Genomic DNA, 23,426 nt, shown 5'->3' with positions numbered 1-23,426 from the left:
TTTTTCTCTGGCCCTCCACCTTAGCAAACATGATATCCTTCTCCAGCGACTGGTCCCTCCTGACAATGTCTGAAGGATGAGAGACGAATTTTGGCCATCCTGGACTCCAAGGAGCACTCTTAGAGAGGCAGACACACTGCCTCCAGAAATGTATAGACCTAGATCGGGGGTGGGGAACATCCTGCCTGCCAGCCAGCCAGCTGTATTAAGGCCTACAAAATTATTTGGTCTGGACTTACCAAGGCAACTGCAGTTCCAGTCATCACCTTAAGTGCCATCAAGTTGATTCCAACCTATAGCGACCCTGTGTAGGGTTTCCGAAGAGCAGCTGGTGGATTCAAACTGCCAACTCTGTGGTTCAAACTGACCTTGCAGTCCAGTGCATCATACTGCAGCGCCACATCCGGACTCCCATCACATTAGCAGTGAAGTTAATTAAACGCTTGACCAAATATGGCAGGAGAATTTTTAAGTCGATAATTTTGTATGGCCCGCAAATGATGTTATAAATTTTGGCAGAAAAAAGGTTCCCCACCCCTGACCTAGATGGAGCATGTGTTGAAAAATAATAGTTTCCCATTTTGACAGTTTTGCTTAATAAAAGTCTCAATGGTTGTGTAGCAATACTTTTGAACTGACCCTTGCAATTCTGAGGGGGCTTCAAAAAGTTCATGGACAAGTTCCATTACCTTTTGATTCTAGTTTTCCACAAGCTTTTTGAAGTACCCTCTGTTCCCCTACAAACAGTGGACTTGAGGGATGCCAGCGGCTGGCATTACTGGTACTATCAACAGCGCTCCTGATTCTTCCTTCGCCCTAGGTTGTAGGATTGCATTAAGAGCAGGGGCAGTGCGAACCACATGACACTGTCCCCTGTCCCCTCCAATATGAGATCCTGGATATTAAACACCAACTCGACCGCAAGAAGTTAGTTCTGCTTTTATTGCATTGACAATTTTTTCGGAGCCTAGAGGGAACCGGGTGGTCTTCCTCTGGCTCCTAAGGCAGAGGAGCCCCTATAGTCCATCCCCCTGGGCCCCCAAAGGGTGGCTGTGTCTCCTGTCCCCTTGAGGGTCTGTGAACGCCTTGAGGAAGTGGACCAAGGAAGGAGCTGAGGGTGGTGATGTTACTAAGAGGCCCAGGGAGTGAGGGGAGTCCATCCTTGTTCAGGGTGGAAATCGGGCCTGGCCGACCACCATCTCCCTAGATTGTCCCGAGGCTCCCAGGGAGGAGCCGCTGCTTCCCAGACCCTCCCAGAGGCTCCCTGAGCCAAAGGGAGCTACAGTGGAGAGTTCTCAGCCCAGGGCCTGGAGCCCAGCTCACCGCGTCTGTGTCCCAAGAGGCAAGATACACGTAATAAAGTGAGACCAGTAAGAAAAAAAAGAGAAGCCCGTTTTTTACAAAAAGTAGCCCCCTCCCCAAGCACCCTGGTCAGCTGGGGATCCCCTCTGCCTTCACCTTTTTTGGGGGAGCGCAGAGGGCAGGCGTATCTGGCCGCTGCCGCTTGGGGATGGTGAGCCCGGAGCCGTTATGTTGGGATGGGGGTTCCTGCTTGGGGCTGGGAGGCGCTGAGTTTTTGAGTTGGGAGGGAATCTCCTCCTTGGGCTCAACCTTAGGGCGGAGGGGCCGGGGCAGGGGCGGCAGCGCCCTCTCCAGCACTTGGGGGCCTTCCCAGGAGGGGATCTCCAGTCCCAAGTGCTTCATGAGCTGCGTCATGACGTCATCGACGTAGCCGTGGATGCATAGGTCAGCCTGGCGATCCTGTAGGGTTAGGGACAAGTCAGAGTGTAATGGGATGGAGTTGGGCCTGAGGGTGAGGGGTGGGTGGACTTGGGCACCTACATGTTTGGTGGGCTGGAGGTTGACGATGACTAGTCGGCCTCCGCGGCGCTTGGTGGCCAGTGGCAAATTCCCGCTGGGCCGGATTTGCAGTGAGGTGCCCAGGGTGATGGACAGGTCGGCGTTCCTGGGGTCAGGAACAAGGGGCTTAGTCTGAACGACCCGCCCCACAAGTTCACAACAGCACCCTCCTGCCCGCCAACTTGGCGGGCCTGGGATGCCCCTAGCTCAGGCCCCACTGCTTCCCACCCGTTTTTATGCTAACCATAAGACGGAAGTTCAAACCCATCACCCACTCGGAGGAGACAGATGAGGCTTTCCGTTTTCCTTAAAGACTGGCAACCTCAAAAGTCAGAACTAAGTTGATGAGAGCGCCTTTGTTTTGGCTCGGGGATGTGCCCCGTCCCCATCCTGTGGATAGAAATGGAGGCCTTGCTGTGGGCGGGGCCTTTGCTCCTGTAGAATTCAGAGTGCCTGTTCACCTGGCTTGGTCACTTCCTGACTGGAATATACTTGTTGTTAAGTACCTTAGAGTCAATTCTGACTCAAGGCGACACTGAGCAGCCATTACCTAACTAAGCCTCAGTTTTCCCACCTGTGGACTGGGCCTAGTAGAGCCCCCAACCTGGGCTGTAGTGAGGAGTGTGCGTGTGAAACTCCTGGTACAGGGCCGGGTGCGTGAAGGGGCTCAAAACTGTCATTTTATCAGGGTAGTGGTGACTCAGAGCTACAATTCTCCTCCTCCACATAGGTGACCCGGGTTTGATTCTCCCCAATGCACCTCATGCAGAGCCACCACCCGTATGTCAGTGGAGACCTGCATGTTGCTAGGATGCTGAACAGGTTTCAGCAGATTTTCTAGATTATGAGAGATGAGGAAGAAAGGCCTGGGGATTAACTTCAGCCCATGAAAACTCTATGGCTCACAGTGGTCCGATCCCCAACCAATCGTGGGAACAGTGCAGGCTCAGCCAGTGTGACCTTCTGCTGTGCACGGGGCCTGTCTCAATGGTAGCCAGCCACAATGACAGCGTTTCCTACGGGGAAGCTACGGCCCAGCAAGGGCCACCTCTTCCAGGCAGTCCTTGGTTGCTGCGTTGGCCACTAGCTGTGTCTTCTGCTCTGTGCTCGAGTTGGCTGTTTCTGCCTGTTCTCCTACCTGTCTCAGCCCTGGCTCGTCAGAGGTAGGACGGCTTGGGGATCACACCTGCTAGCTTCGTCAGCGAGGGTGAGGTCCCGGTCCGGCAGGGCATCCTCCCAGTCCAGAATGGTGTCTCTCAGTACCCCCCTGCAGTGTTGAGGATGAGAGGACTCAGTAGGACTCCTACCAGGGGTCCATGCATGACTCAGGGTGGGGGGGCAGGGAGAGACCACTCACCTACAGGCCCGAAGTCCCCTGGCCTTGGCCACGGTGCAGAGCCGTCCAGTGGCCTTGAGGCCCATGCTGCCTACAACTGTGTCCCGGACATACTGCCTGTATGGGGAAAGGGGGCGGTGATAAAGGGTGGTCACTACAACCACGCCCCCCAGCTCGCCTCCCCCCAACCCTAAGGCCCTTGCTCCCTTTTCAAAGATGTGTGAACTGGGATCACACAACCAGATGTTCAGCTGGAGGAGATTTCCAGAAAGGCTAGAATGAGCAGCCTTCCGCCTTCCATGGAACTGGCCACATCTGGGGAGGTAAAGGCAGGGAGGAAACTGTTCCACACATAGGAGACTGCACAGTGCCCACAAAGCTTAACCCTGATTTCAGTCCTGGACCAGGCAAACAGAGCTGGAAATGAAGTGGTAACAGCCGCATGGGAATACAGACGCAGAGTACTGGCAGTAGGTGCTGAATGCAGACCCCAGGAGCCAATGAGGGTGTGACATGGTTTTCGTAACTGTCATGAGGGTAATAGGGAGCCCTGGTTAGCACTCAGCTGCTAACTCCAATGTGGGTTCAAACCCACCCAGAGGCTCCTCGGAAGAAAGACCTGGTGATCAGCTTCAACAAAGATGATAATTAGGAAGACCCTATCGGCCAGTTCTGCTGTTACATGGGGTCCAACTCAATGGCACCTCATAGAAACAACCCTGGGGATGTGGGCGAGAATGTTCTAGCTCCCAGGAGACACACTCTCAAGGATTTAGGAGCAGAAGGTTATGTAAGTAAGTTATGTAGAATAAGAGAATAAGTCTGCAACTTACTCTAAAGGTGCAGCCCCGACACTCCTAGCAAACAAAGAGACGGGAGAAACACTGACTGGCAAAATGCTAGCAATTGGTGAATCCAGGTCAGAGGCTGGCAAACTATGCCCAGATGCTCTGGCCCCCAGCCTGGCTGTGTAAATAAAGTTTTATTGACACACAGCCATGTCCATTCCTTTCCATATCGTCTGACTGCTTTCTCTAGCAGCGAGAGCAGAGGTGAGTAGAGTTGCGCAGGGGGATCTGCAGAAAACAGCTGTCTGGCTCGTTACCAAGATGGCTGACCCAGGGATTCCGAGTACATTGTAAGGTTTTGGTGACTTTTTTTCTTATTATTAGATTTGGAATTTTTCAAAAGAAATGTAGAGGATAAATACTTTTTAAAAAGTGGGGATCCTATCTGGGGTCCAGTCTCAGGGATGCCACCGGCAGGCAGGGTGAGGGGGGTGCATGCCCATCCCCAGATTGAGGGGGAACAGGGGTGTGTCCAGACACTACCTGCTTCAGGGAAGGGCTCTGGTTCCGCCTTCCCTAAGTGGGGGGTCATACCCTAGACACAACTCAGGAAAGTCACACCCTGGTCTGCCCTTAAGACGGCCCCCCCAGGAGAGCCACACCTCTATGCCCCCATAAGTATATCACTCTAATCCCTCTATCCCAAGGAGAGGCATGCCCTATACTCTCCCAAACGGTCAAACCCATTGTCCCCACAGGCAATAACAGGTTTTGGGTCTCAGAGGACATTGGCCCCAACTTAAAGGCCCTTCTGCAGAGCCCAAGCTGAAGTGGGGGGGCACACTTCTGTCAGCCTGGCACCCACCACACTGCACCCCAGCTGCACTCACGTCTTACACTTGAGGCATTCTTCTACAAACATGTTCCCGTGCAGCTCCGCCAGCTTATCCCTGAGGAAGGAGGAGGAGGAGGAGAAGCTGGGTGGCGAGGGGCCCCGGGCAGTACTGCAGGGCCAGGATGAAGGCCTCCTGCAGGAAGCTTTGCTGAGACCCACGAGGGTTCCAGGAGTTCCACTCTCCCCAAGGATGAGGTGAGGGAGGGACTCAGCAGAAACCTCCTCGGGCCAGCAGAAAGAGATCAGGGGCCCCTATTTGTGGGTTCCAGGAGTTCCAACTCTAAGCACCCCAGCCCAGATCTCTCTTGGTTCGGCCTAAGGGGAGGCAAGCCAGGGGCAGTAACAGAGACAAGTGCTTCTCCCCCGCGGCCCCATCAACCCCATTTTACAGATGAGAAAGCTGAGGCTCAGGGAGCTCTAAGGTGGGGTGGAGTGGGACAGGGCTTACCTGGGGAAGCCGGAGCGCACGTGCAGCCCGTCCACATTCTGGCTGACCAGGAAGTGGAGCATCCCCACCCGCTCCAGCTGTACCAGTGCCATGTGGGTCTGTGAGGGCCGAGCGCTCTCGAAGGTGGTGTCGAACTTGGGGGCCAGGCCCCGCTCCTCCATTGTCCAGACGCCATGTGGGCCTCTAGCAATGGCAGGTGGGGAGAGACACAAGAGGGAGAGTTTGGGGGCCCAGAGAGAGAGAAGCGGGCCAGAGAAACAGAGACAGAGAGTTTGAGGGACCAGAAAAAGGAAGACAGAAAATGAGACATGAAGAGAGACCAAAACAGTCAAAGAAACCGAGAAAGATGAGGGGGATTAATTTGGGGGAACAGAGAAAAGAAGGGGGCAGAAAAGGAATCAGTGAGACAAACACCCAATGACAGAAACTGAAGGAAAGAAATGTTGTTGTTGTTATGTGCCGTGGAGTCGGTTCCGACTCATAGCGACCCTGTACAGGGTTTCCAGGGCTGTAAATCTTTACGGGAGCAGAAAGCCTCATCTTTCTCCCACGGAATGGCTGGTAATTTCGAACTTCCGACCTTGACGTTAGCAGCCTGATTCGTAACCACTAGGCGACCAGAGTGCCTTCTCGTCCTCATTAACTGGTGTGGAAACAGAAGCCCAGAGAGGTTAAGCCACTGGCCTGAGGCTAGTGATCCCAGGCCCTATAGGAAAATGTTTGCAAGTGAGCATGGGGATAATCGGAGTCCTGGTGTGGCACTGTTGGTTAATGCGCCAGACTGCAAAGCCATTTGAACTGCAAGGTCGGAGGTTCAAGCTCACTAGCTGCTCCTCAGAAACCCTATACAGGGTTGCTATGGGTCAGAACCGACTCGATGGCACTTAACAACAACAATGATGGGGATAATTAGGAGTCCTGGTGTGGTGCTGTGGGTTAATGCGTCAGACTGCAAAGTCATTTGAAATGCAAGGTCATCGGTGGTTCAAGCTCACCAGCTGCTCCTCGGAAACCCTATAGAGGGCCACTATGGGTCAGAACCAACTTGACGGCACTTAACAACAACAACAACTTGGGGATGATTGTTCCCTGGTATCGATTCCTCCCCACCCCCATCTTCCATAGTAATAAAATCAATTAACTCTGAGTCAACTGATTCAAAATGACCGTGTGTGTGTCACAACTGTGCTCCACAGAGCTTTAAAAAATGTTCTGAAATAATATTTTATTGTATTTTCAATGAAGGTTTAAACAGCAGTTAAGGTTAGGTCCTATTCAACAATTCCCACAGGGTTTCCAAAGGCTGATTTTCAGACGTAGATGGCCAGGCCTTTTTTCCAAACCTTTCTGTCAGCATCATCTAAGGACCCCTCTATGGTATGCCAGGAACCACTGAGTTGATTTCAACTATAGCGACCCTATATGAGAGAGCTGTGCCAAAGGTTTTTCTTGGCTGTAATCTTTTTGGGAGCAGATCACCAGGTCTCTTCTCCCATAGAGCTGTGGTGGGTTAGACCCACCAACCTTTTGGCTGGTTAGCGGCCAAGTACTAACCTAGGGTGGCTAAAGACTACATTTCCCAGCACCCCTTGCAGCTACATTGGATCACGTGACCCAGGAGATGCAAGTGGGCATGACTTATGGGGTATGTCTGAAAGGAAGAGGTTATCCTCTCCACATGCTCCTAACCCCCAAGGAGACAGATGGCCCATGAGGACCCAGGAAGGGGACAGACAGTAGGAAGTATCCAGATGCGTAGGCATCTATGAGCTGGTGGGAGATGCCTGTGAGGGACCCTGCCTCCACCTCCCCACCAAGCCCACAGACCTGAAGTCGGGGATGCCTGAGGCAGTGCTGATGCCAGCGCCCGTGTGGAAGACCACGTTGGAGGACTCCCAGACCAGCTGTGCCAGCGCCCACACCTTCTGCTCCAACTCCTCTGGGGGGTCGAAGATCTGTTGGAAGAAAGTGAAAGGGAGGGGTCCAAATGTGTCCTACAAGTACGGAGACCAAGGGCCACAGAAGGGCTGCTCTGCCGTGCTCAGAGGAAGGAAGAAGGGCTGGAAGGCAGCTTATCTTGGAGTCCCTGCCCTGACTATAGCCCACTGTGGCTCCCATAGTGTTTGGTGCCATCAAGTCAGTTCCCAGCCCTGAGCCACCCTCACAAGAGATGGTTACATTTGCACCCATCATGGCAGTTACTGTGTTGATCCAACTCCTTGGGGGTGGAGGGGGTCTTCCTCTCTTTTGCTGATCCTTCACTTTACCAAGCATGATGTCTTCTCCAGGGACTGGATCCTTCCTGATCCACGTTTGAAGTATCTGAGACAAAGGCTTGCCATCCTGGCTTCTAAGGAGCATTCTGGTGTTGCGCTTCTTCTAAGACAGATTTGTTCATTCTTCCAGCAGCTCAGTATTCAATATCCTTCGCCAACACCATCATTCAAATGTGTCATTCTTCTCTGGCCTTACTTACTCATTATCCAGCTTATGCATCCTACATCACTGGAGAAAGACCCAAGCCCATCTTTTCCAATCCGCTTCCCGCTCTACCCTTTTCTAGTTCCCTCCAGCCACCTTGCTGTTTCTCCAACTCACCAGGCCCAGTCCTGCCCCAGGGCCTTTGCACAGGTTGTTCAATCTGCCTGGAATGCTCTTCCCTCCAGCTCCTCCTCAGCCTCCGAGTCTCAGCTCAGATATCCTCGCCTCCATAAACCTCTGACTTCCTTGCACAGATCACTGCTATTTCCTCCCTGTTCCTCTCCGGCTGGCTTGTTCACTCTGCCCCAGTCACGTGGGCCTCCTCACTGAGCCTCCAACTCCCCAGGCCTGGTCCTGCCTCGAGGCATGAACTATTCCCTCTACCTGGAATGTTCTCCCTCCAGGTCTCTGCATGGTTTACTCCCTAACCTCCATCAGTTATCTTCCCCAGGAGGCCTCTCTGATCACCTATTTCAATGCCACCTTGCCCTCTACACTCAGCTCTCCTTATCCAACTGAACACACCATATGCTCTTCAGGAGATGAAGCTGTCTTCTTCCGTAAAGATTTACAGCCTCAGAAATCCTAGGGAACAGTTCTGTTCTATCCTATATGGTTGCTATGAGGAGCCCCGATAATGTAATGGGTTACATTAGGCTGTGAATCACAAAGTTAGCAGTTCGACTCTACCAGCTGCTCGGTAGGAGAAAGATAAGGTTTTCTGCTCCCGTAAAGATTTACAGCCTTGGAAACCCTATACAGGGTCGCTATGAGTCGGAACCGACTCCACGGCACATAACCACCATCACCAACCATAGTGTTGCTCAGAGTCGGAATCAATTTGACAACAGTGGCTCATAGCTCTTATTATTATTGTTATGTGCTGTGGAGTCGGTTCCGAACCTGTACAGGGTTTCCGAGGCTGTAAATCTTTACAGGAACAGAAAGCCTCCTCTTTCTCCTGCAGAACAGCTGGTAGGTTCGAACTGCTGTCCCTGAGGTTGGCAGCCGATTCTTAACCACTATGCTACCAGAGCTCCTTTTATAGCTCTTACCACTGACTTATCATATTCATTGGCTTGTCTGTCTCCCCGAGTAGAATGGGTAGGGTGGTTTTGTCACTCTATTCCCTGCTGTATCCCCAATGCCTACAAAGTATCTGGTACATTTGTTGTTGTTAAGTACTGTGGAGTCGGTTCTGACTCATAGCGACCCTGTACAGGGTTTCCGAGGTTGTAAATCTTTACAGGAGTAGAAAGCCTCATCTTTCTCCCGCGGAACAGCTGGTAGTTTTGAACTGCCGACCTTGAGGTTAGCAGCCCGATTCGTAACCACTACGCTACCAGAGCATTGGCAACCCATGTGGGCCAGAGTAGAGCTGAGGCCCCATTAAGACTTCCAGTAACTGATTTTGGGGGAAGTAGATTGCCAAATCTTTCTTCCAAGGTGCTTCTGGGTGGATTCAAACCTCCATCCTTCCAGCTAGCAGCTTGAGCACATTCACCATTTGCAAAACTCATGGTATACAGCAGGTGCTCAATAAATGTGGAATAAGATGATGACTAAGACGCGCAGTAAAGACAGGGGCTTCAGGAGAGATTCACATCAGTTGAGAGTATCTGGGCCAGCTTTGATGAGATGGGGGTCATACTGCCCCCCAGCTTACAGAAAAGGGGATGGAAGCCCAGAAAGGAAGTGACTCGCCTAAGGTCCCTCGGTGGGAGGAGGGGACCATGTCCTCCTGGAGTGGCTGGAAGGGCCTTTCAGACACTACTTACATCTGTGCTGGTCCCTTTCCAGCTCCAAACCTTTCCCCATCACCCTCAGATTAGTGTCAATTCCCCAGTCTGCCCCTTGAGGCCCGTCCTGGCCGGGATCTGAAGATCTCTTTGGCCTCATCATTTCTTCAAGCGTGTTTATTCCCACCTCCCTGCCTTGGTCCCTGCCGTTACTTCCTCTTGGAACTATGTCCCCTCCACTCCCACCAGCCTTCAGGCCTTCCACGACCTCAGTCCTAACCCGAAAGACCCAGAGCTGTGCGTGGACGTGTCTCCGGGTACGCAGGGGTCGTCACTTCCCGCCCCCTCCTCCCTGGGAAGTCCCTCCCATTGTCTAACTTCAGTGCCTCCTGATACTCCCATAATGCGCCGCTCCCAGCCGGCCCTTCCCAGTCTGCGGTCCCGGGGGTGGCCTCCGAGACCCCGGGCCGCGCTCACCTCGGGGAGGCCGCACTTGCCCTTGTCCGCATACGGCGACAGACCCGCCGCGTAATTCACCGACATCCTCCCCTCCACAAATGGAACAATAAAGTTTCCCTTGTTGAGGCCGCTTCCGTCGGAAATGGGACGGGGCGGAAGAAGGAGCCGCGTCCGACTCATGGTTTACGCGCCCGGCTTCTTCCTCCAAAGCGCATGCGCCTGCTGCAGACTCCACGGGCGCCATCTTAAGTGCTGGCAGGAGGGTGTCTCTACTTTCTTGTCTACACCTGCTAGGGTGGGAAAAGTGTTCCCTAGTTTGGGTCGGCCTCTCACGTGAGACTTCTCCATTCATTTCTAGAATGAGGTGCCTAAGCGATCAATGCCTCCTTTTCTTACTTTATAAATGAGAAAATTGATGTCCCTTTCGCTCCGAGTGAAGACAGTCAGGAGGTCAGGGGCCTAGCCCCGATCTTTACTGAAGTTTCACATGCAGGGTTAACAACAACAGAAACCAAATCCACTGCCATCAAGTCAATCCCAACTCATAGAGACCCTCTAGGACAAACTGCTCCTTAAGATTAACAAGACGAAACCTTAACCTGAGCAGACACCTCATCTTTCTCCTGCGAAACGCAGAGCAGGAAAGAGAAAGCGCTCAAGATGATTGACGTAGAGGCCTTGAGTAGCATGTTGAGTAGCTGGTGTATTCTGGGGAAGACCCTGGAGACCAAAAACACGCTTCTCTAATTTCATGGTTAAGGATGGGCACAGGCCTATGGCAAAAGTGTTACTGTGTACTTTGGGGAACACGAGGGCACAGAGCAATGAGGAAGTTCGGAAGTAGCATCCCTGGAGGGCTTCCTGAAGGAGGGGAAGTTGCAGCAAAGACATCAGGAGTATCTGTGAAATGGTGAATGAACAGGTTGGAGCTGATAGGGGCTTTCAGAAAGAAGACTCCAAAGGCTGAGGGGAGAGGGGCAGCAAGATCGTGACTTTTTCCAGAAACTTCCACTGATGATGGGAAGAGAATGGGTGTCTTCCCGCCAGAGCCCGTTGGCCAACGGGCAGCCCCACAGCCAGCCTGTCTCCTCCCTTGGTTCAACCCTGGCCCCCTGGGACTGCCGCCTGCTCAGAGCTGATCAGGTGTCAGAACTGAGCGCCCAGAGCTGCTGGTGCGAGCTCACCACGCATCTGGGAGCGTGTAATTGGAGTCAGCAGCCCACACTGGGCCTGGTGCTGGGGCGCTGGAGCTGCAGGAGGTAGGTGAGGGAGACCTGGGATGGAAGCTCCCCCCAGGACTCAGGGTCCATACCCCTGAGCCCTGCAGTGTGGGTGAGAAAGGAGACAAGTAGTGTGTCCAAGCCATGCTGAGGAGCTGCCCAAGCTCCAGATACACACACATTCAGGCACGTACTGCCCACTCCAGCCTATGCCCAGTCTAGTACAACCCCATTCTACTGCTGATGCCTAATCTTTCCGGCCGGCCATCAGACCCTACTTTCTATCAGGAAGCAACTTCTAGGTGAAGGGACTCCTCCCCACCTAGCCCATACCTTCCCTCCCATTCCTTTCCTAGTCTGGAAAGACAATCAAAAGACATTCTAGGCAGAGATAACAGCAAAGAAATGTGGAGTTCTGTCCTATACTCAGGAGTAGAAAAGAGAATGAGGGTGGGGATACACGATTGGTGAAGCAGCGAAGGAATGGGTGGGTGGCTATGTGGCGGCTTGGTGAATGGGTGGGTATCAGAGTGGTGGATGGTTGGGTTGGCAGATGGTTAGATGGATGATTGGGCAGATGGTAGAAGAAGCATGGTGGTGGTGGTTATGTGCCGTGGAGTCGGTTCTGACTCATAGCAACACTGTACAAGGTTTCCGAGGCTGTAAATCTTTATGGGAGCAGAAAGCCTCATTTTTCTCCCGTGAACAGCTGGTAGTTTCAAACTGCTGACCTTGTGAATTGCAGCCCGATTCATAACTACTACGCTACCAGAGCTCCTTAGAAGGATAGATAGATGAATAAGTGGGTGGGTGTGTGCATAGGTGGGTGCAGGGGTTGCTAGATGGTTAGATGGATGGATTAGGTGGATAGCTGGATGGATTGGATGAGTGGATGGGTTGGTAGATGGCTAGATGGATGATTTGGTATATGGATAGATGGGTAGTTAGATGGTAGAAGAAGGATTGTTGTTGTTAAGTGCCATCAAGTCAGTACCAACTCATAGCAACCCTATGTACAACAGAACAAAACACTGCCCGGTCCTGGGCCAACCTCACAATTGTTGCCACGCTTGAGCCCATCGATGCTGCCACTTTGCCAATCCATCTTGTTGGGGGTCTTCCTCTTTTTCTCTGACCCTCCACCTTACCAAACCTGATATCCTTCTCCAGCGACGGGTCCCTCTTGACAATATGTCCAAAGTATGAGAGATGAAGTTTGGCCATCCTGGCCTCCAAGGAGCACTCTGGCTGTACTTCTTCCAACACAGATCTGTTGGTTCTTTTGGCAGTCCATGGCACTTTCAATATTCTCCTCCAACACCATAACTCAAAAGCATCAATTCTTCTATGGTCTTCTTTATTCATTGTCCAGCTTTTGCTTGCATATGAGGTTATTGAAAATGCCATGGTTTGGGTCAGGAGCACCTTAGTCCTCAAGCTGACATCTTTGCTTTTCAACACTTTAAAAAGGTCTTGTGCAGCAGATTTGCCTAATGCAATATATCCTTTGATTTCTTGCAAATCAATTTCACACCCTTTGGAGGTGTTAGCATTCTGAGTTTTTCTTCGCTCAGTCACTGAAGTGGGGCAGAATCCAAGATGTGGTCTGGACCCAGGCCAGCTTTTAGGAGCAGAAGAGAAGAGTCCGTGGGATTTGTTTCTTCTACTCCCAAAGAGGGCAAGTACGTCTTCTCCTCCCTCCTGCTGCTTCCCTGAGTGTTGATAGTTGATCCAAGAAGAATGAAATCCTTGACCACTTCCATCTTTTCTCTGTTGGTAAGAATGTTTGTCTATTGGTCCAGTGGTGAGGATTTTGTTTTCTTTACATTGAGAAGCAATCCATACTGAAGGCTGTGCTCTGTGATCTTCATCAGTAAATGTTTTAAGTCCTTTTTACTTTCAGCAGCAAGGTTGTATCATCTGCATATCGCAGGTTGTTAATGAGTCTTCCTCCAGTCCTGATGCCACGTTTTTCTTCATAAAACCCAGCTTCTCGGATTATTTGCTCAGCATACAGGTTGAATAAGTATAGTGAAAGAATACAATTCTATCACACACCTTTCTGAATTTTAAACCATTTCAGTGTTCCATTGTCCTGTTCAAACAACTGCCTTCTGGTCCATGTACAGATTCCTCATGAGCACAGTTAAGTGTTCTGGAATACTCATAATTCGCAATGTTGTCCATAACTTGTCATGATCCACACAATTGAAAGCCTTTGCGTTGTCAATAAAGCACAGGTAAACATGTTTCTGATATTCTCTGCTTTCAGCCAAGATCCATCGGACATCAGCAATGATATCTCTCGTTCGACATCCTCTTCTGAATCCAGCGTGAACCTTTGGAAGTTCTCTGTCAATGTATGGTTGCAGCCATTTCTGTATTACCTGTAGTAAAAATTTGCTCACATGGTATATCAAAGATATTGTCCGTTGATTTCTGCATTCCATTGGGTCACCTCTCTTTGGAATGGGCACAAATATGGATCTCTTCGAATCTGTCAGCCAGATAGTTGGCTTCCAAACTTCTTGACAGAGATGAGTGAGTGCCTCCTGTGCTGCCTCACTTTCTTGAAAGATTTCAATTTGTAGTCCCTCAATTCCTGGTGCCTTGTTCTTTGCCAGTTCCTTCAGTGCACCTTGGACTTCCTCCCTCAGTGTCTTTGGCTCTTGATCATAAGCTACCTCTTGAAATGGTTGAACATGAACTATTTCCTTTTAGTACAGTGATTCTGTGTATTCCTTCCATCTTATTTTGATGCTTTCTGCATCATTCAATAATTTGCCCAACTAATCCTTAGTTCCCCCAGCTTGAGAAATGCTGAGCGTGCTCATCCTTTTTGGCTTTCTGACTCCAGATCTTTGCACATTTTGTTGTAATATTTGACTTTATCTTCTGAGCTGACCTTTGAAATTTTCTGTTCAGCTCTTGAACCTCCTCATTTCTTCCATTTGCTTTAGCATCTCTATGCTGGAGAGCAAGCTTCGGAGTCTCTTCTGATATCCATTTTGAACTTTTCTTTCTTTCTTGACTTGTTAATTACTTTTTACTTTCTGCATGTATGATGTTCTTGATGTCATCCCACAACTCTTCTGGTCTTTGGTCTTTAGTGTTTAATGTATCAAATCTGTTCTTCAGAAGATCTCTCAATTCAGGTGGGATATATTCAAGGTCATATTTTGGCTCTTGTGGACTTGTTTTCATTTTCTTCAGCTTCAGTTTGAATTTGCGTATGGGAACTGATGGTCTGTTCCACAGTCTGCCCCTGGCCTTGTTTTGACTGATGATGTGGAGCTTTTCCATTGTCTTTTTCTGCAGATGTAGTCAATTTGATTTTTGTGTATTTCATCTGGTGAGGTCCATGTGTATATTTGTCTCTTATGCTGTCTAAACAAGGCATTTGAAATGAACAAATCATTGATTTTGCAGAATTCTATCATGTGATCTCCAGCATCATTTCTATCACCAAGGCCATATTTTCCAACCACTGATCCTTCCTCCTTGCTCCCAATCTTTGCATTCCCATCATTAGTAATGATCAATACATCTTGATTGCATGTGTGATCAATTTGAGATTGAAGAAGTTTATAGAACTCTTCTATTTCATCCTCACTGGCTTTAATGGTTGGTGCGTACATTGAATAAAAGTTGTATTTACTGGCCTTCCCTGTAGGTGCATGGATATTATATTATCACAGCATTGTACCTCATGACTGATCTGGATATAGTCTTTTTGACAATGAATGCAACACCATTCCTCTTTAATTTGTCATTCCCTGCATAGTAAACCATGTGGTTGTCAAATTCAAAATGGCCAATACCAGTCCATTTCAGCTCACCAGTGCCTAAGATATCTATGTTTATGCATTCCATTTCATTTTTTACATTTCCAATTTTCCTAGATTCATACTTCATACATTCCATGTTCCGATTATTAATGGATGTCTACAGCTGTTTGTCTTCCTTTTGAGTTTTGCCCCATCAGCACATAAAGGTCCAGTGGGCTTTACTCCCACGGGCTTTACTCCATTCATGTCATCACGGTCAACTCTACTTTGAGGAGGCAGCTCTTCCCCAGTTGCATTTTGAGTGCCTTCCAACCTGAAGGGCTCATTTTCTGGCACTATATCTGACTATATTCTCTGCTGTTCATAAGGTTTTCAGTGACTAAATATTCGGAAATAGTTCATCACTCCTTCTTCCTAGTCTGTCTTCGTCTGGAAGCTCATCTAAAACCTCTCCACCATGGGTGACCCTGGTGGTATTTAAAATACCAGAGGCATAGCTTCCAGAATCACAGCAACTCATAAGCCACCACAGTACAACAGTTGGTGGGTGGGTGAATGGATGGGTAGATGGACTGGTAGGCAGATGTTATGAGGATGTTATGAGCATGTAGTAAGGTGTGTGGGTAAGTGGATGGAAGGATGAATGGTTGAGTGGGTGGTAGATGTATGGATGAAAGGAAGGATGGGTGGCGGGTGGGTGGATGTAGATGTAGAGAAGTGTGTGGTTGTAGTAATGTGGTGGGGGTGGCGATGTAGATGAAGGGCTGAATGGTTGGATGAAGGTGAGTGGGTGCATAGGTGCATAGGTGTATATGGGTAAGTGGATGGGTGGTGGATGGATTGGTGGCCAGTGGGTAGATGGACCATGTTTGGTCAGAGGATGGATGCACAGGTGAGTGAATGGGTGTAGAGGTGTTGGAGGAGGATCTGCAGAATTCACAGGCAGGTAGAAGGTGAAAGACCATCTCACTCCCTCCCTGGTTGGTTGTTGTGTTGTTAAGTGCTGTCAACTTGGTTCCGACTCATAGCGACCCTGTCTAGGGTTTCCAAGGAACCGCTGGTGAGTTTGCACTGCCGACCCTGTGGTTCAAACTGACCTTGCGGTTTAGTGCATTATCCTACAGTGCCATACTGGGACTCCACCTGCACAGAGACCTCTGTACACTTAGATACCCTGGTCACACAGCCCCTCAGGATATCCCTAATTAACCTCTATGCACATTCATGCCTGGTACATGCAACAGGCCAATGTGGACAGACGTGTATGCGTGTACACACCTCATGCTCCTATGTACAAGTACACACATACAGCCACCACCCCAGACCTCCTCTGCCTTGGGTGACTTGCCTCCATGCTCTCACCACGTAATGAGACTTAGCTGCAAGCATGTTCTAACTATCCAAGAAAATGCCTTGGCCCAGCCCCCAAAGAAAAACAGGTCCAGACACTCCCAGTCTGGGGCCAGGGCTGGGGCAGAGGAAGGGATCCAGGGCTGGGAAAACCTAATTTGAGGAGTTAGGATTCTACATGCAGGTGAGAGGCAACGCTGATCAGAACATGGAATTTTGGAAATGGGTTGTGAAGGATGAGTAGGAGTTAGCTGGGAAAGACAATCAAAAGACATTCTAGGCAGAGATAACAGCAAAGAGAAGTTTGGAGACGTGGGAAAGCGTGATCTGCTTTGTTATTGTTTGGTACTGCTGAGTCAGTTCTGACTGATAGCGACATCATGCCCAATACGGAACACTCCCAGGTCCTGTGCATGCTCACAATTATTGCTATGCTTGTTCCCATTCTTGCTGCCACTGTGTCAATCCATCTTGTTAGGGATCTTCCTTTTTTTTTTTTTTGCTGCTTCTCTACCAAGTGTAAGGAGCTCTGGTAGCGTAGTGGTTACAAATTGGGCTGCGAACCTTAAGGTCAGCAGTTTGAAACTACCAGCCACTCCACGGGAGAAAGATGAGGCTTTCTGCCCCTGTAAAGATTTACAGCCTCAGAAACCCTGTACAGGGTCGCTATGGGTCAGAACCAACGGCACTTAACAACAACAACTATCAAGTGTGATGTCCTTCTCCAGGGACTGGTCCTTCCTGACAACATGTCCAAAGTACAACAGACAAATTCTCTGTATCTTCACTTCTAAGGAGCATTCTGGTGTAATTCTTCCAAGATAGATTAACTTGTTCTTCAGACAGTCCATGGTACTTTCAATATTCTTCTCCAGCACCATAATTCAAATGCATTGGTTTTACAGTCTTCTTTATTCATTGTCCAACTTTCACATGTATAAGATGTGATTGAAAATACCATGACTTGAGTAGAGCAGCTGAGGACTCTAGACTCAAGGAAAGAGAAAGGCTGTGTGCTGGCGGCCAGGAGGCAGGCCCGCAGAATGTGCCCTTTAGTTGTTTAAATGATTATATGTTCCTGAGTATTTCTGTGTATATCCAAAAAAAATCCAGAGGGAATAGAAGCAAATGCTGTTGAATGATAATGCACGGAGGAATTGTAATCATTGCAATAAAATGAAATACCATAGGATGAGTGTAAAAAAATTTTTTTTAAAGAAAATACCATGACTTGGGTCAGGTACACCTTAGTTCTCAAAATGACATCTTTGCTCTTTAACACTTTGAAACTTTATGCCACCAGGGCTCTTTCAAGAGGGAAGTATCTTGCTAAGTTTATATATGAAACAGAAAAGGCAAGCCACCTACCGAGTACACACAGTAAACAGGAGGCAACAGAGTTGGTCCGGCACTAGAGCCTTTGGCTACCCAGGATGAAGTAAAGTAGTCCTCTGGAGGAAGGCCGGGGACAGGAAGAGGAGGCAACCGGACCCTGCTGTCCACCAGGACTGGTCCCTCACTCCCCATCTCTTTGGCCTTTGCCAGGTGGCCTGGGGAGAAGAGAAACGTCGGGAAGTAGTCATGAAGACTCTCCGGGCTCGGTTTAAGAAGACAGAGGTAAGTCTGATGTTACTAAAATACCGACTGGCTCCCTGGGTCTGTCCAAAGATCCACTGGAGTCCACTTCTTTTCAGACTTATTTTTTGGCAGTTGCAAACTGCTCAAAATCCCCTGCTTAAAACTCTTCAAGGGCCTCTCTCCTCCCACAGGTTCAAGTCCATTCCCTTCAGTCTCTGGCCACCTCACCTCCCTTTGCTCTTTGCTGCCCCCTGCTGCCCTGATTCCCTATGACTTCCTCTACAAACTTTCCTTTCAACAGGCAGTCAGTCCCTCTACCAAGAATACGCTTTCCCTGTTTTATTGTTGTTGTTAAGTACCGTGGAGTCGGTGGTTCCAACTCATCGTGACCCTGCACAGGGTTTCTGAGGCTGTAAATCATTACAGGAGCAGAAAGCCTCATCTTTCTCCCACGGAACATCTGGTAGTTTCGAACTGTTGACCTTGAGGTTAGCAGCCTGATTTGTAACCACTATGCTAGCAGAGCTCCTTTCCCTGATTTATTGCTGCTTATTAAACCCTCTGCATCCGTCCCAATCCGCCTCAATGCCACCTTCTACAGGAATCCTCAGCTACAATGATCACTAGCTTATCTGAGCACCCCCCACCCCCCCCTTTTGGGACTCTGATCTCTTAAATTTGAGTGTTTTCTTCAGCAAATATTTGTATCCGACACTGTTCTAGCCATCAGGAGAACAGTTGTGAACATGGCAAACAAAAAACCCACTCACCCGTACTGGGCTCGTAGTCAAGTGGGAGAGACAGATGCTACACAAGATAAAGAGATAAAAATGCGGATGTTTGTGCTATGGTATGGTGGTTATGTGTACCGTTGGGTTTCTGAGGCTATAAATCTTTACTGGAGCAGAAAGTCTCATCTTTCTCCCAAGAGTCAACTGGGACATTTGAACTGCTGACCTTGCAGTTAGCAGCCCAACATGTAACCCATTACACTTCCAGGACTCCCTGGAAGTCTGGGGACTGGTATAGAGACAAACAAAGCCAGGGAAGGGATCAGAAGTGGAGTGTCTGGGACATGGGAGATGGGCACAGTTTTGGAAGAGATGGTTTAGAAGAGAAGGCATCTTGAGAAGGAAACATTGTAGTAAAGATCAGGAGGGAAAGAGGGAGGGAGATATGTGGGTGTCTGCAGGAAGGGCTTTCCAGGCAGAGACAACAGCATGTACAAAGGTCCTGGGGTAGGACAGAGCTGGCTTGGACTATGAAACTTTAGAAAGAGGTACTTTCTCCTCAATCATCCCTCCTGCGGCTTAGACCCCCGAATCCCTGCCTGTGTGGGGATGGTCCAGGGCACATAGTGAGAGAAACTGGTCTGGCAGTGTCCCTTTGTGCCTGGCTTCCACTTTTCACTGACAACCCTGGAAAACTGGACCAAGGCTGGATTCGAACTCAGGCGGCTCTGCATTCAAATCCTTCTTCTGTCTATGACTGGCTAAGTGATCTCAAGTACTTTACCACTTTATTATGGCTTCCCTCAGTTTCCCCAATGTCTTTTTTTTTTTTGCAGGTGTAAAATACAGCATTTAGAATTTTCATTTAAAAATATACATTTTATGAACTTTCTTAGAATATTTGAATTATAAAAGTCAACATTAAAGAAAATCCTAGTTTCAGATAGGGAGTATCTTAAAATATTATGAAAAAATATTCTTTATGCTTAAACAATGTAAGGAAAGAATACCTGAGTTTCTTTAAAACTGTTCGTTCTAGTTAGCCAATTGATGTTTTGGTAACATTAACAAGAAAACACATATTTTAACACTGCAGTCTTACGTCCAATAATTTCAAGAAATGCTGGATACACACATTAGGTTGAGCACGACTTAACATATTTTAAAGGCATAAGGTTCTTTCATTTTACTAAATTGGACTATGCACTTGAGTTTCCCCAATGTCTTTTATTATTTATTCCTTTTAATGCTTATTTTGAGAGCATGCTGGTTCCATAGGATGAGAACTGGGCTGAGGTCAGTGGTTCAAGTCCACCAACTGTTCCTTGGGAGAGAAATGAGGCTTTCTGCTTCTGCAAAGATTTAAAAACCTGGGAAATCCTATACAGGGTCACTATGAGTTGGAACCAACTCAACACAACAACAACACAATTTAATATAATGCTTATTTTATTTGTGTTTTGCTTTATTATTTTATTTCATTACTTATTAATTTGAATGCTTGATTTTGACTTTACTTTATTATTTATTTTGTTATCTTCCTATTTGATTTTTTAGCATTTCATGATTAATTTTAATTACTTTCATTTGTTCGTATTTTACTTTAATGACTGGTATTTCCTTTTTCATTTTTATCAGTTTAATACTTGTGTTTATTTTTATTATTCGTCTCATTGTTTATTCATTTTACTGCTTGTTTTTACTTTTTTGTTGTTGTGCATTACTATTTATTTTATTATTTTGCTTGTTGTCGTTGTTAAGTGATGTCAAGTTGGTTCTCACGCATAGCTACCCTATATAAGGTTCCTAAGGCTTTAAATCAAGGAGCTCTGGTAGCGTAGTGGTTACAAATCAGGCTATGAACCTCAAGGTCAGCAGTTCGAAACTACCAGCTCTTCTGTGGGAGAAAGATGAGGCTTTCTGCTCCCGTAAAGATTTACAGCCTCGGAAACCCTGTACAGGGTCACTATGAGTCGGAACCGACGCCATGGCACATAACCACCACCACCAACAACAAGGCTTTAAATCATCTGGACTCAGAAAGCCTCATATCTCTCTCACAGAGCGGCTGCCAGTGACCTCAAAACGCCAACTTTTTGGTTCCCTGTCCAGTGCGTATCATATGGAGCCACCATTGAAATATTTATTTCACTTTTTGTTGATTTAGTTTATTTTTACTTTATTATTTATTTTATTGCATCCTTTTACGTATTCATTTAAATATTTAAAATTTTATTTTACTTTATTATTTCATGATTTCCCTTCTATTTCATTGTGTATTAAATTTTAACGATTATTATGTCTTACTTTTAGTACTTTATTTTCATTTTTTTTTTTTTCATGTTTCATTTCATTTTTAAATTTTCGTTTCATTTCTGTTTTTATTTATTTATGCTCAGACATGCTAGAGAGCTCTTGGGGTACTTTGCAGATGTCACCAGGTCATTTAATCCTCTCAACCATCCTGTGTAGGAGGAACTCTCTTTATCTCCAGTTCACATTCAAGGAAAGGAGGCCCAAAGAGGTTACAGAGTTTGTCCCAGGTCACCCAGCTAGCATGTGAGATACTCACCCTTTCTCCAGGGCTGTATCACTGTGAAAACCGCAGAGTGGAAGTTGACGATGACCCACCACCTGAACTTCCTATTCACCATGCCATCAGTCCCTCTCCTGATAGTCCGCCTTCTAGAATCTCACCCGTTTGAGTCCGTCCCTAAGCTAAATGGTTCTCCTCTGTCCAAGGACTTCTGAGAAGCTGTAGCCACCAGTAAACCAAACCCTGTCATTTAAAACAGAGTGATATTTAAAGCAAATCTTTCAAGATGTATGTGTAGTGAAGACACCTCACTGGAGTCATAGCTGTGCTGGGATGTTTGCTGTCAGAGGGTTCAACACACAAAACGAAGACTCTGGGGGATGGGGGAGGGAGACTCACAGGCCGTCAACCCTGTAAACCAGTTGTAGATCTCCAAGGGTGTCTTGCCGAGGTAGAAACAGTGGGTGCTCCAAGAGGGAGGGACCAGGGACTGGGCCAGCCTGTCCAGAGACCAGCAGCTGTTGGGAGCCTAGGGGGGAAAGGGGGGCTGTCCACCCTTGGCCCTGCTGTCGCCCTTCCCTCTCGCCACCTGTCCTTCTCCAGTTTCTGGGCAGGCAGCTGGAGTCAGGTTCAGCTTTTGTTCAGCAACCCCAGGGAAGAAAGCAAACACCGGTGAGCAGAGGCCCTGCCTCATTGCTGCCACCAGAGGTTTAATTCCATCTCTTCCCAGCACACCCAGTCTTGCTCCACTCCTCTGCTGGAACCCATCCCAGCCGCCCAGTAGGCCCCCTCTGCCCTGTTCTTTCTCTGTCACACTGGCCCTTTCTTCAGGACTCCCATGAACCATACTGTTTCCTCTCTGGGCCTCAGTTTTTCCATCTATGAAATGGGAGTGCATTGGATCTGTGAGCCTTCATATCTGCATTCCTATCTGCTTCCTGTCCTTATCTCAGCTTCCAGGAAAACCCACAAACAGCAAGATGGGAGGCTTTAAGGATTCCTAGGTCCCTAGGTGGTAGAAATGGTTTGTGCACTCTTGCTAACCTAAAGGTTGGGAGTTCAAACCCACCCAGTATCTCCATGAGAGAAAGACTTGGTGATCAGCTTCCAAAAGATAGTTGTTGCTAAGTGCCATCGAGTCAGTCTGACTCATAATGACCCTGTATAGGGTTTCTGAGGAGCGGCTGGTAGATTTGAACTGCCAGCCTTGTGGTTAGCAGTCCAGTGCTTATCCCACAGTGCTATAAATACTACAGGCAAGCAACTCATATGAAGCCATTTTACTCAGTCACATGGAGTTACCATGAGTGGGGACCGACTCCAGGGCACCCACCAACATTTACCTAAAGGTTGGTGGTTTGAACTCATCCGGTGGTGCTGTGGAAGAAATACCTGGTAATCAACGTCTGCAAAGATCACAGCCGAGAAAACCCTGTTGAGCACTTGGACTGTGGTACATGGGTTTACATGAGTTGGGATCCGTTTGACTTCAATGGGGTTGGGTTTTTGTTTTTTTTAGATACAGTCTATCTTATACCTCCAACACTTCCTGGCAAGTCTTGTCTTTCTGTTTCTTTAATCCACTCAACAAACACTGTTGTTTGTGTGTGCCAGACATTGTTGTAGATGCTGGGGACATTTTTTCAGGGCCCCATGCTCTGAGGGTTCCCACCTGTGGTTTATGACTCTGTTGTAGACATGTCTTAACATTCTTAATAATTTGTGAATCGCAGGTCCTGAGCCCTGCAAATTCTGTAGCTATTTGTCCCGGGGACCCCTGACTACCCACACAGCCCATTTCTTTCCTACAGCAGTGACCAGGACAGCCGTAAGTCCTTGCTCTGGTGGTGGTGGTGGCATTCTAGGTAAGGAGACAAGGAGAAAATAGACTTTTATGAACTTGATTTCAAGTTTTAAATATTATTGAACTTTGATTTTAAATTTTAAAATACTTACAAATAATTCTAAAACAAGTATGATGTTCAGGGAATGATAGGCGCCATGAAGAAAAAACAGACCCTGTGAAGGAATTCAATCAAGAGGCGTCTTTTAAAGAGACAGTAGTAAAGAAATCGGCTGGTTGGATAGTGAGGGCTATCTAGGTGGTTGGTGTTGTCAGGTGCCATCGAGTCGGAACCGACTCATAGGGACCCCATGCACAGCAGAACGAAACAATGTCCGATCCTGGGCCAACCTCACTACCGCTGCCACACTTGA

At 48.2% G+C, this 23,426-nt stretch overlaps 2 protein-coding genes across 3 annotated transcripts in view; one reads left to right on the top strand and one right to left on the bottom strand.

Annotated features, from left to right (window-relative positions):
- Nucleotides 1-1,431: 1,431 nt before the first annotated feature.
- SIRT6 (sirtuin 6) lies at nucleotides 1,432-10,142 on the bottom strand. Of its 2 annotated transcripts, XM_006868933.1 has the most exons (8): nucleotides 10,025-10,142; nucleotides 7,155-7,282; nucleotides 5,328-5,510; nucleotides 4,875-4,934; nucleotides 3,218-3,313; nucleotides 3,047-3,127; nucleotides 1,843-1,966; nucleotides 1,432-1,761 (listed from the first exon to the last, which is right to left on the bottom strand). In XM_006868933.1, the coding sequence occupies exons 1-8, from the start codon at nucleotides 10,088-10,090 to the stop codon at nucleotides 1,432-1,434; spliced, it is 1,068 nt and encodes a 355-aa protein (XP_006868995.1). In that variant the 5' UTR covers nucleotides 10,091-10,142. The 2 variants fall into 2 exon arrangements, with proteins under 2 accessions (XP_006868995.1, XP_006868996.1); XM_006868934.1 differs by lacking the exon at nucleotides 3,047-3,127.
- Nucleotides 10,143-15,879: 5,737 nt separating this feature from the next.
- ANKRD24 (ankyrin repeat domain 24) overlaps nucleotides 15,880-23,426 on the top strand; it is a 35,589-nt gene continuing 28,042 nt past the window's right edge. Inside the window, 2 exon segments of the mRNA XM_006869037.1 lie at nucleotides 15,880-15,906; nucleotides 17,910-17,981. Of these exon segments, the coding sequence (XP_006869099.1) occupies nucleotides 15,880-15,906; nucleotides 17,910-17,981 (99 nt within the window).

Source organism: Chrysochloris asiatica, unplaced genomic scaffold (genome assembly GCF_000296735.1).
Source record: "Chrysochloris asiatica unplaced genomic scaffold, ChrAsi1.0 scaffold00125, whole genome shotgun sequence".
Lineage (NCBI taxonomy): Eukaryota > Metazoa > Chordata > Mammalia > Afrosoricida > Chrysochloridae > Chrysochloris > Chrysochloris asiatica.
The sequence above is the reverse complement of the archived record's forward strand: the minus strand, read 5'-3'. Positions and strand labels throughout refer to the sequence as shown.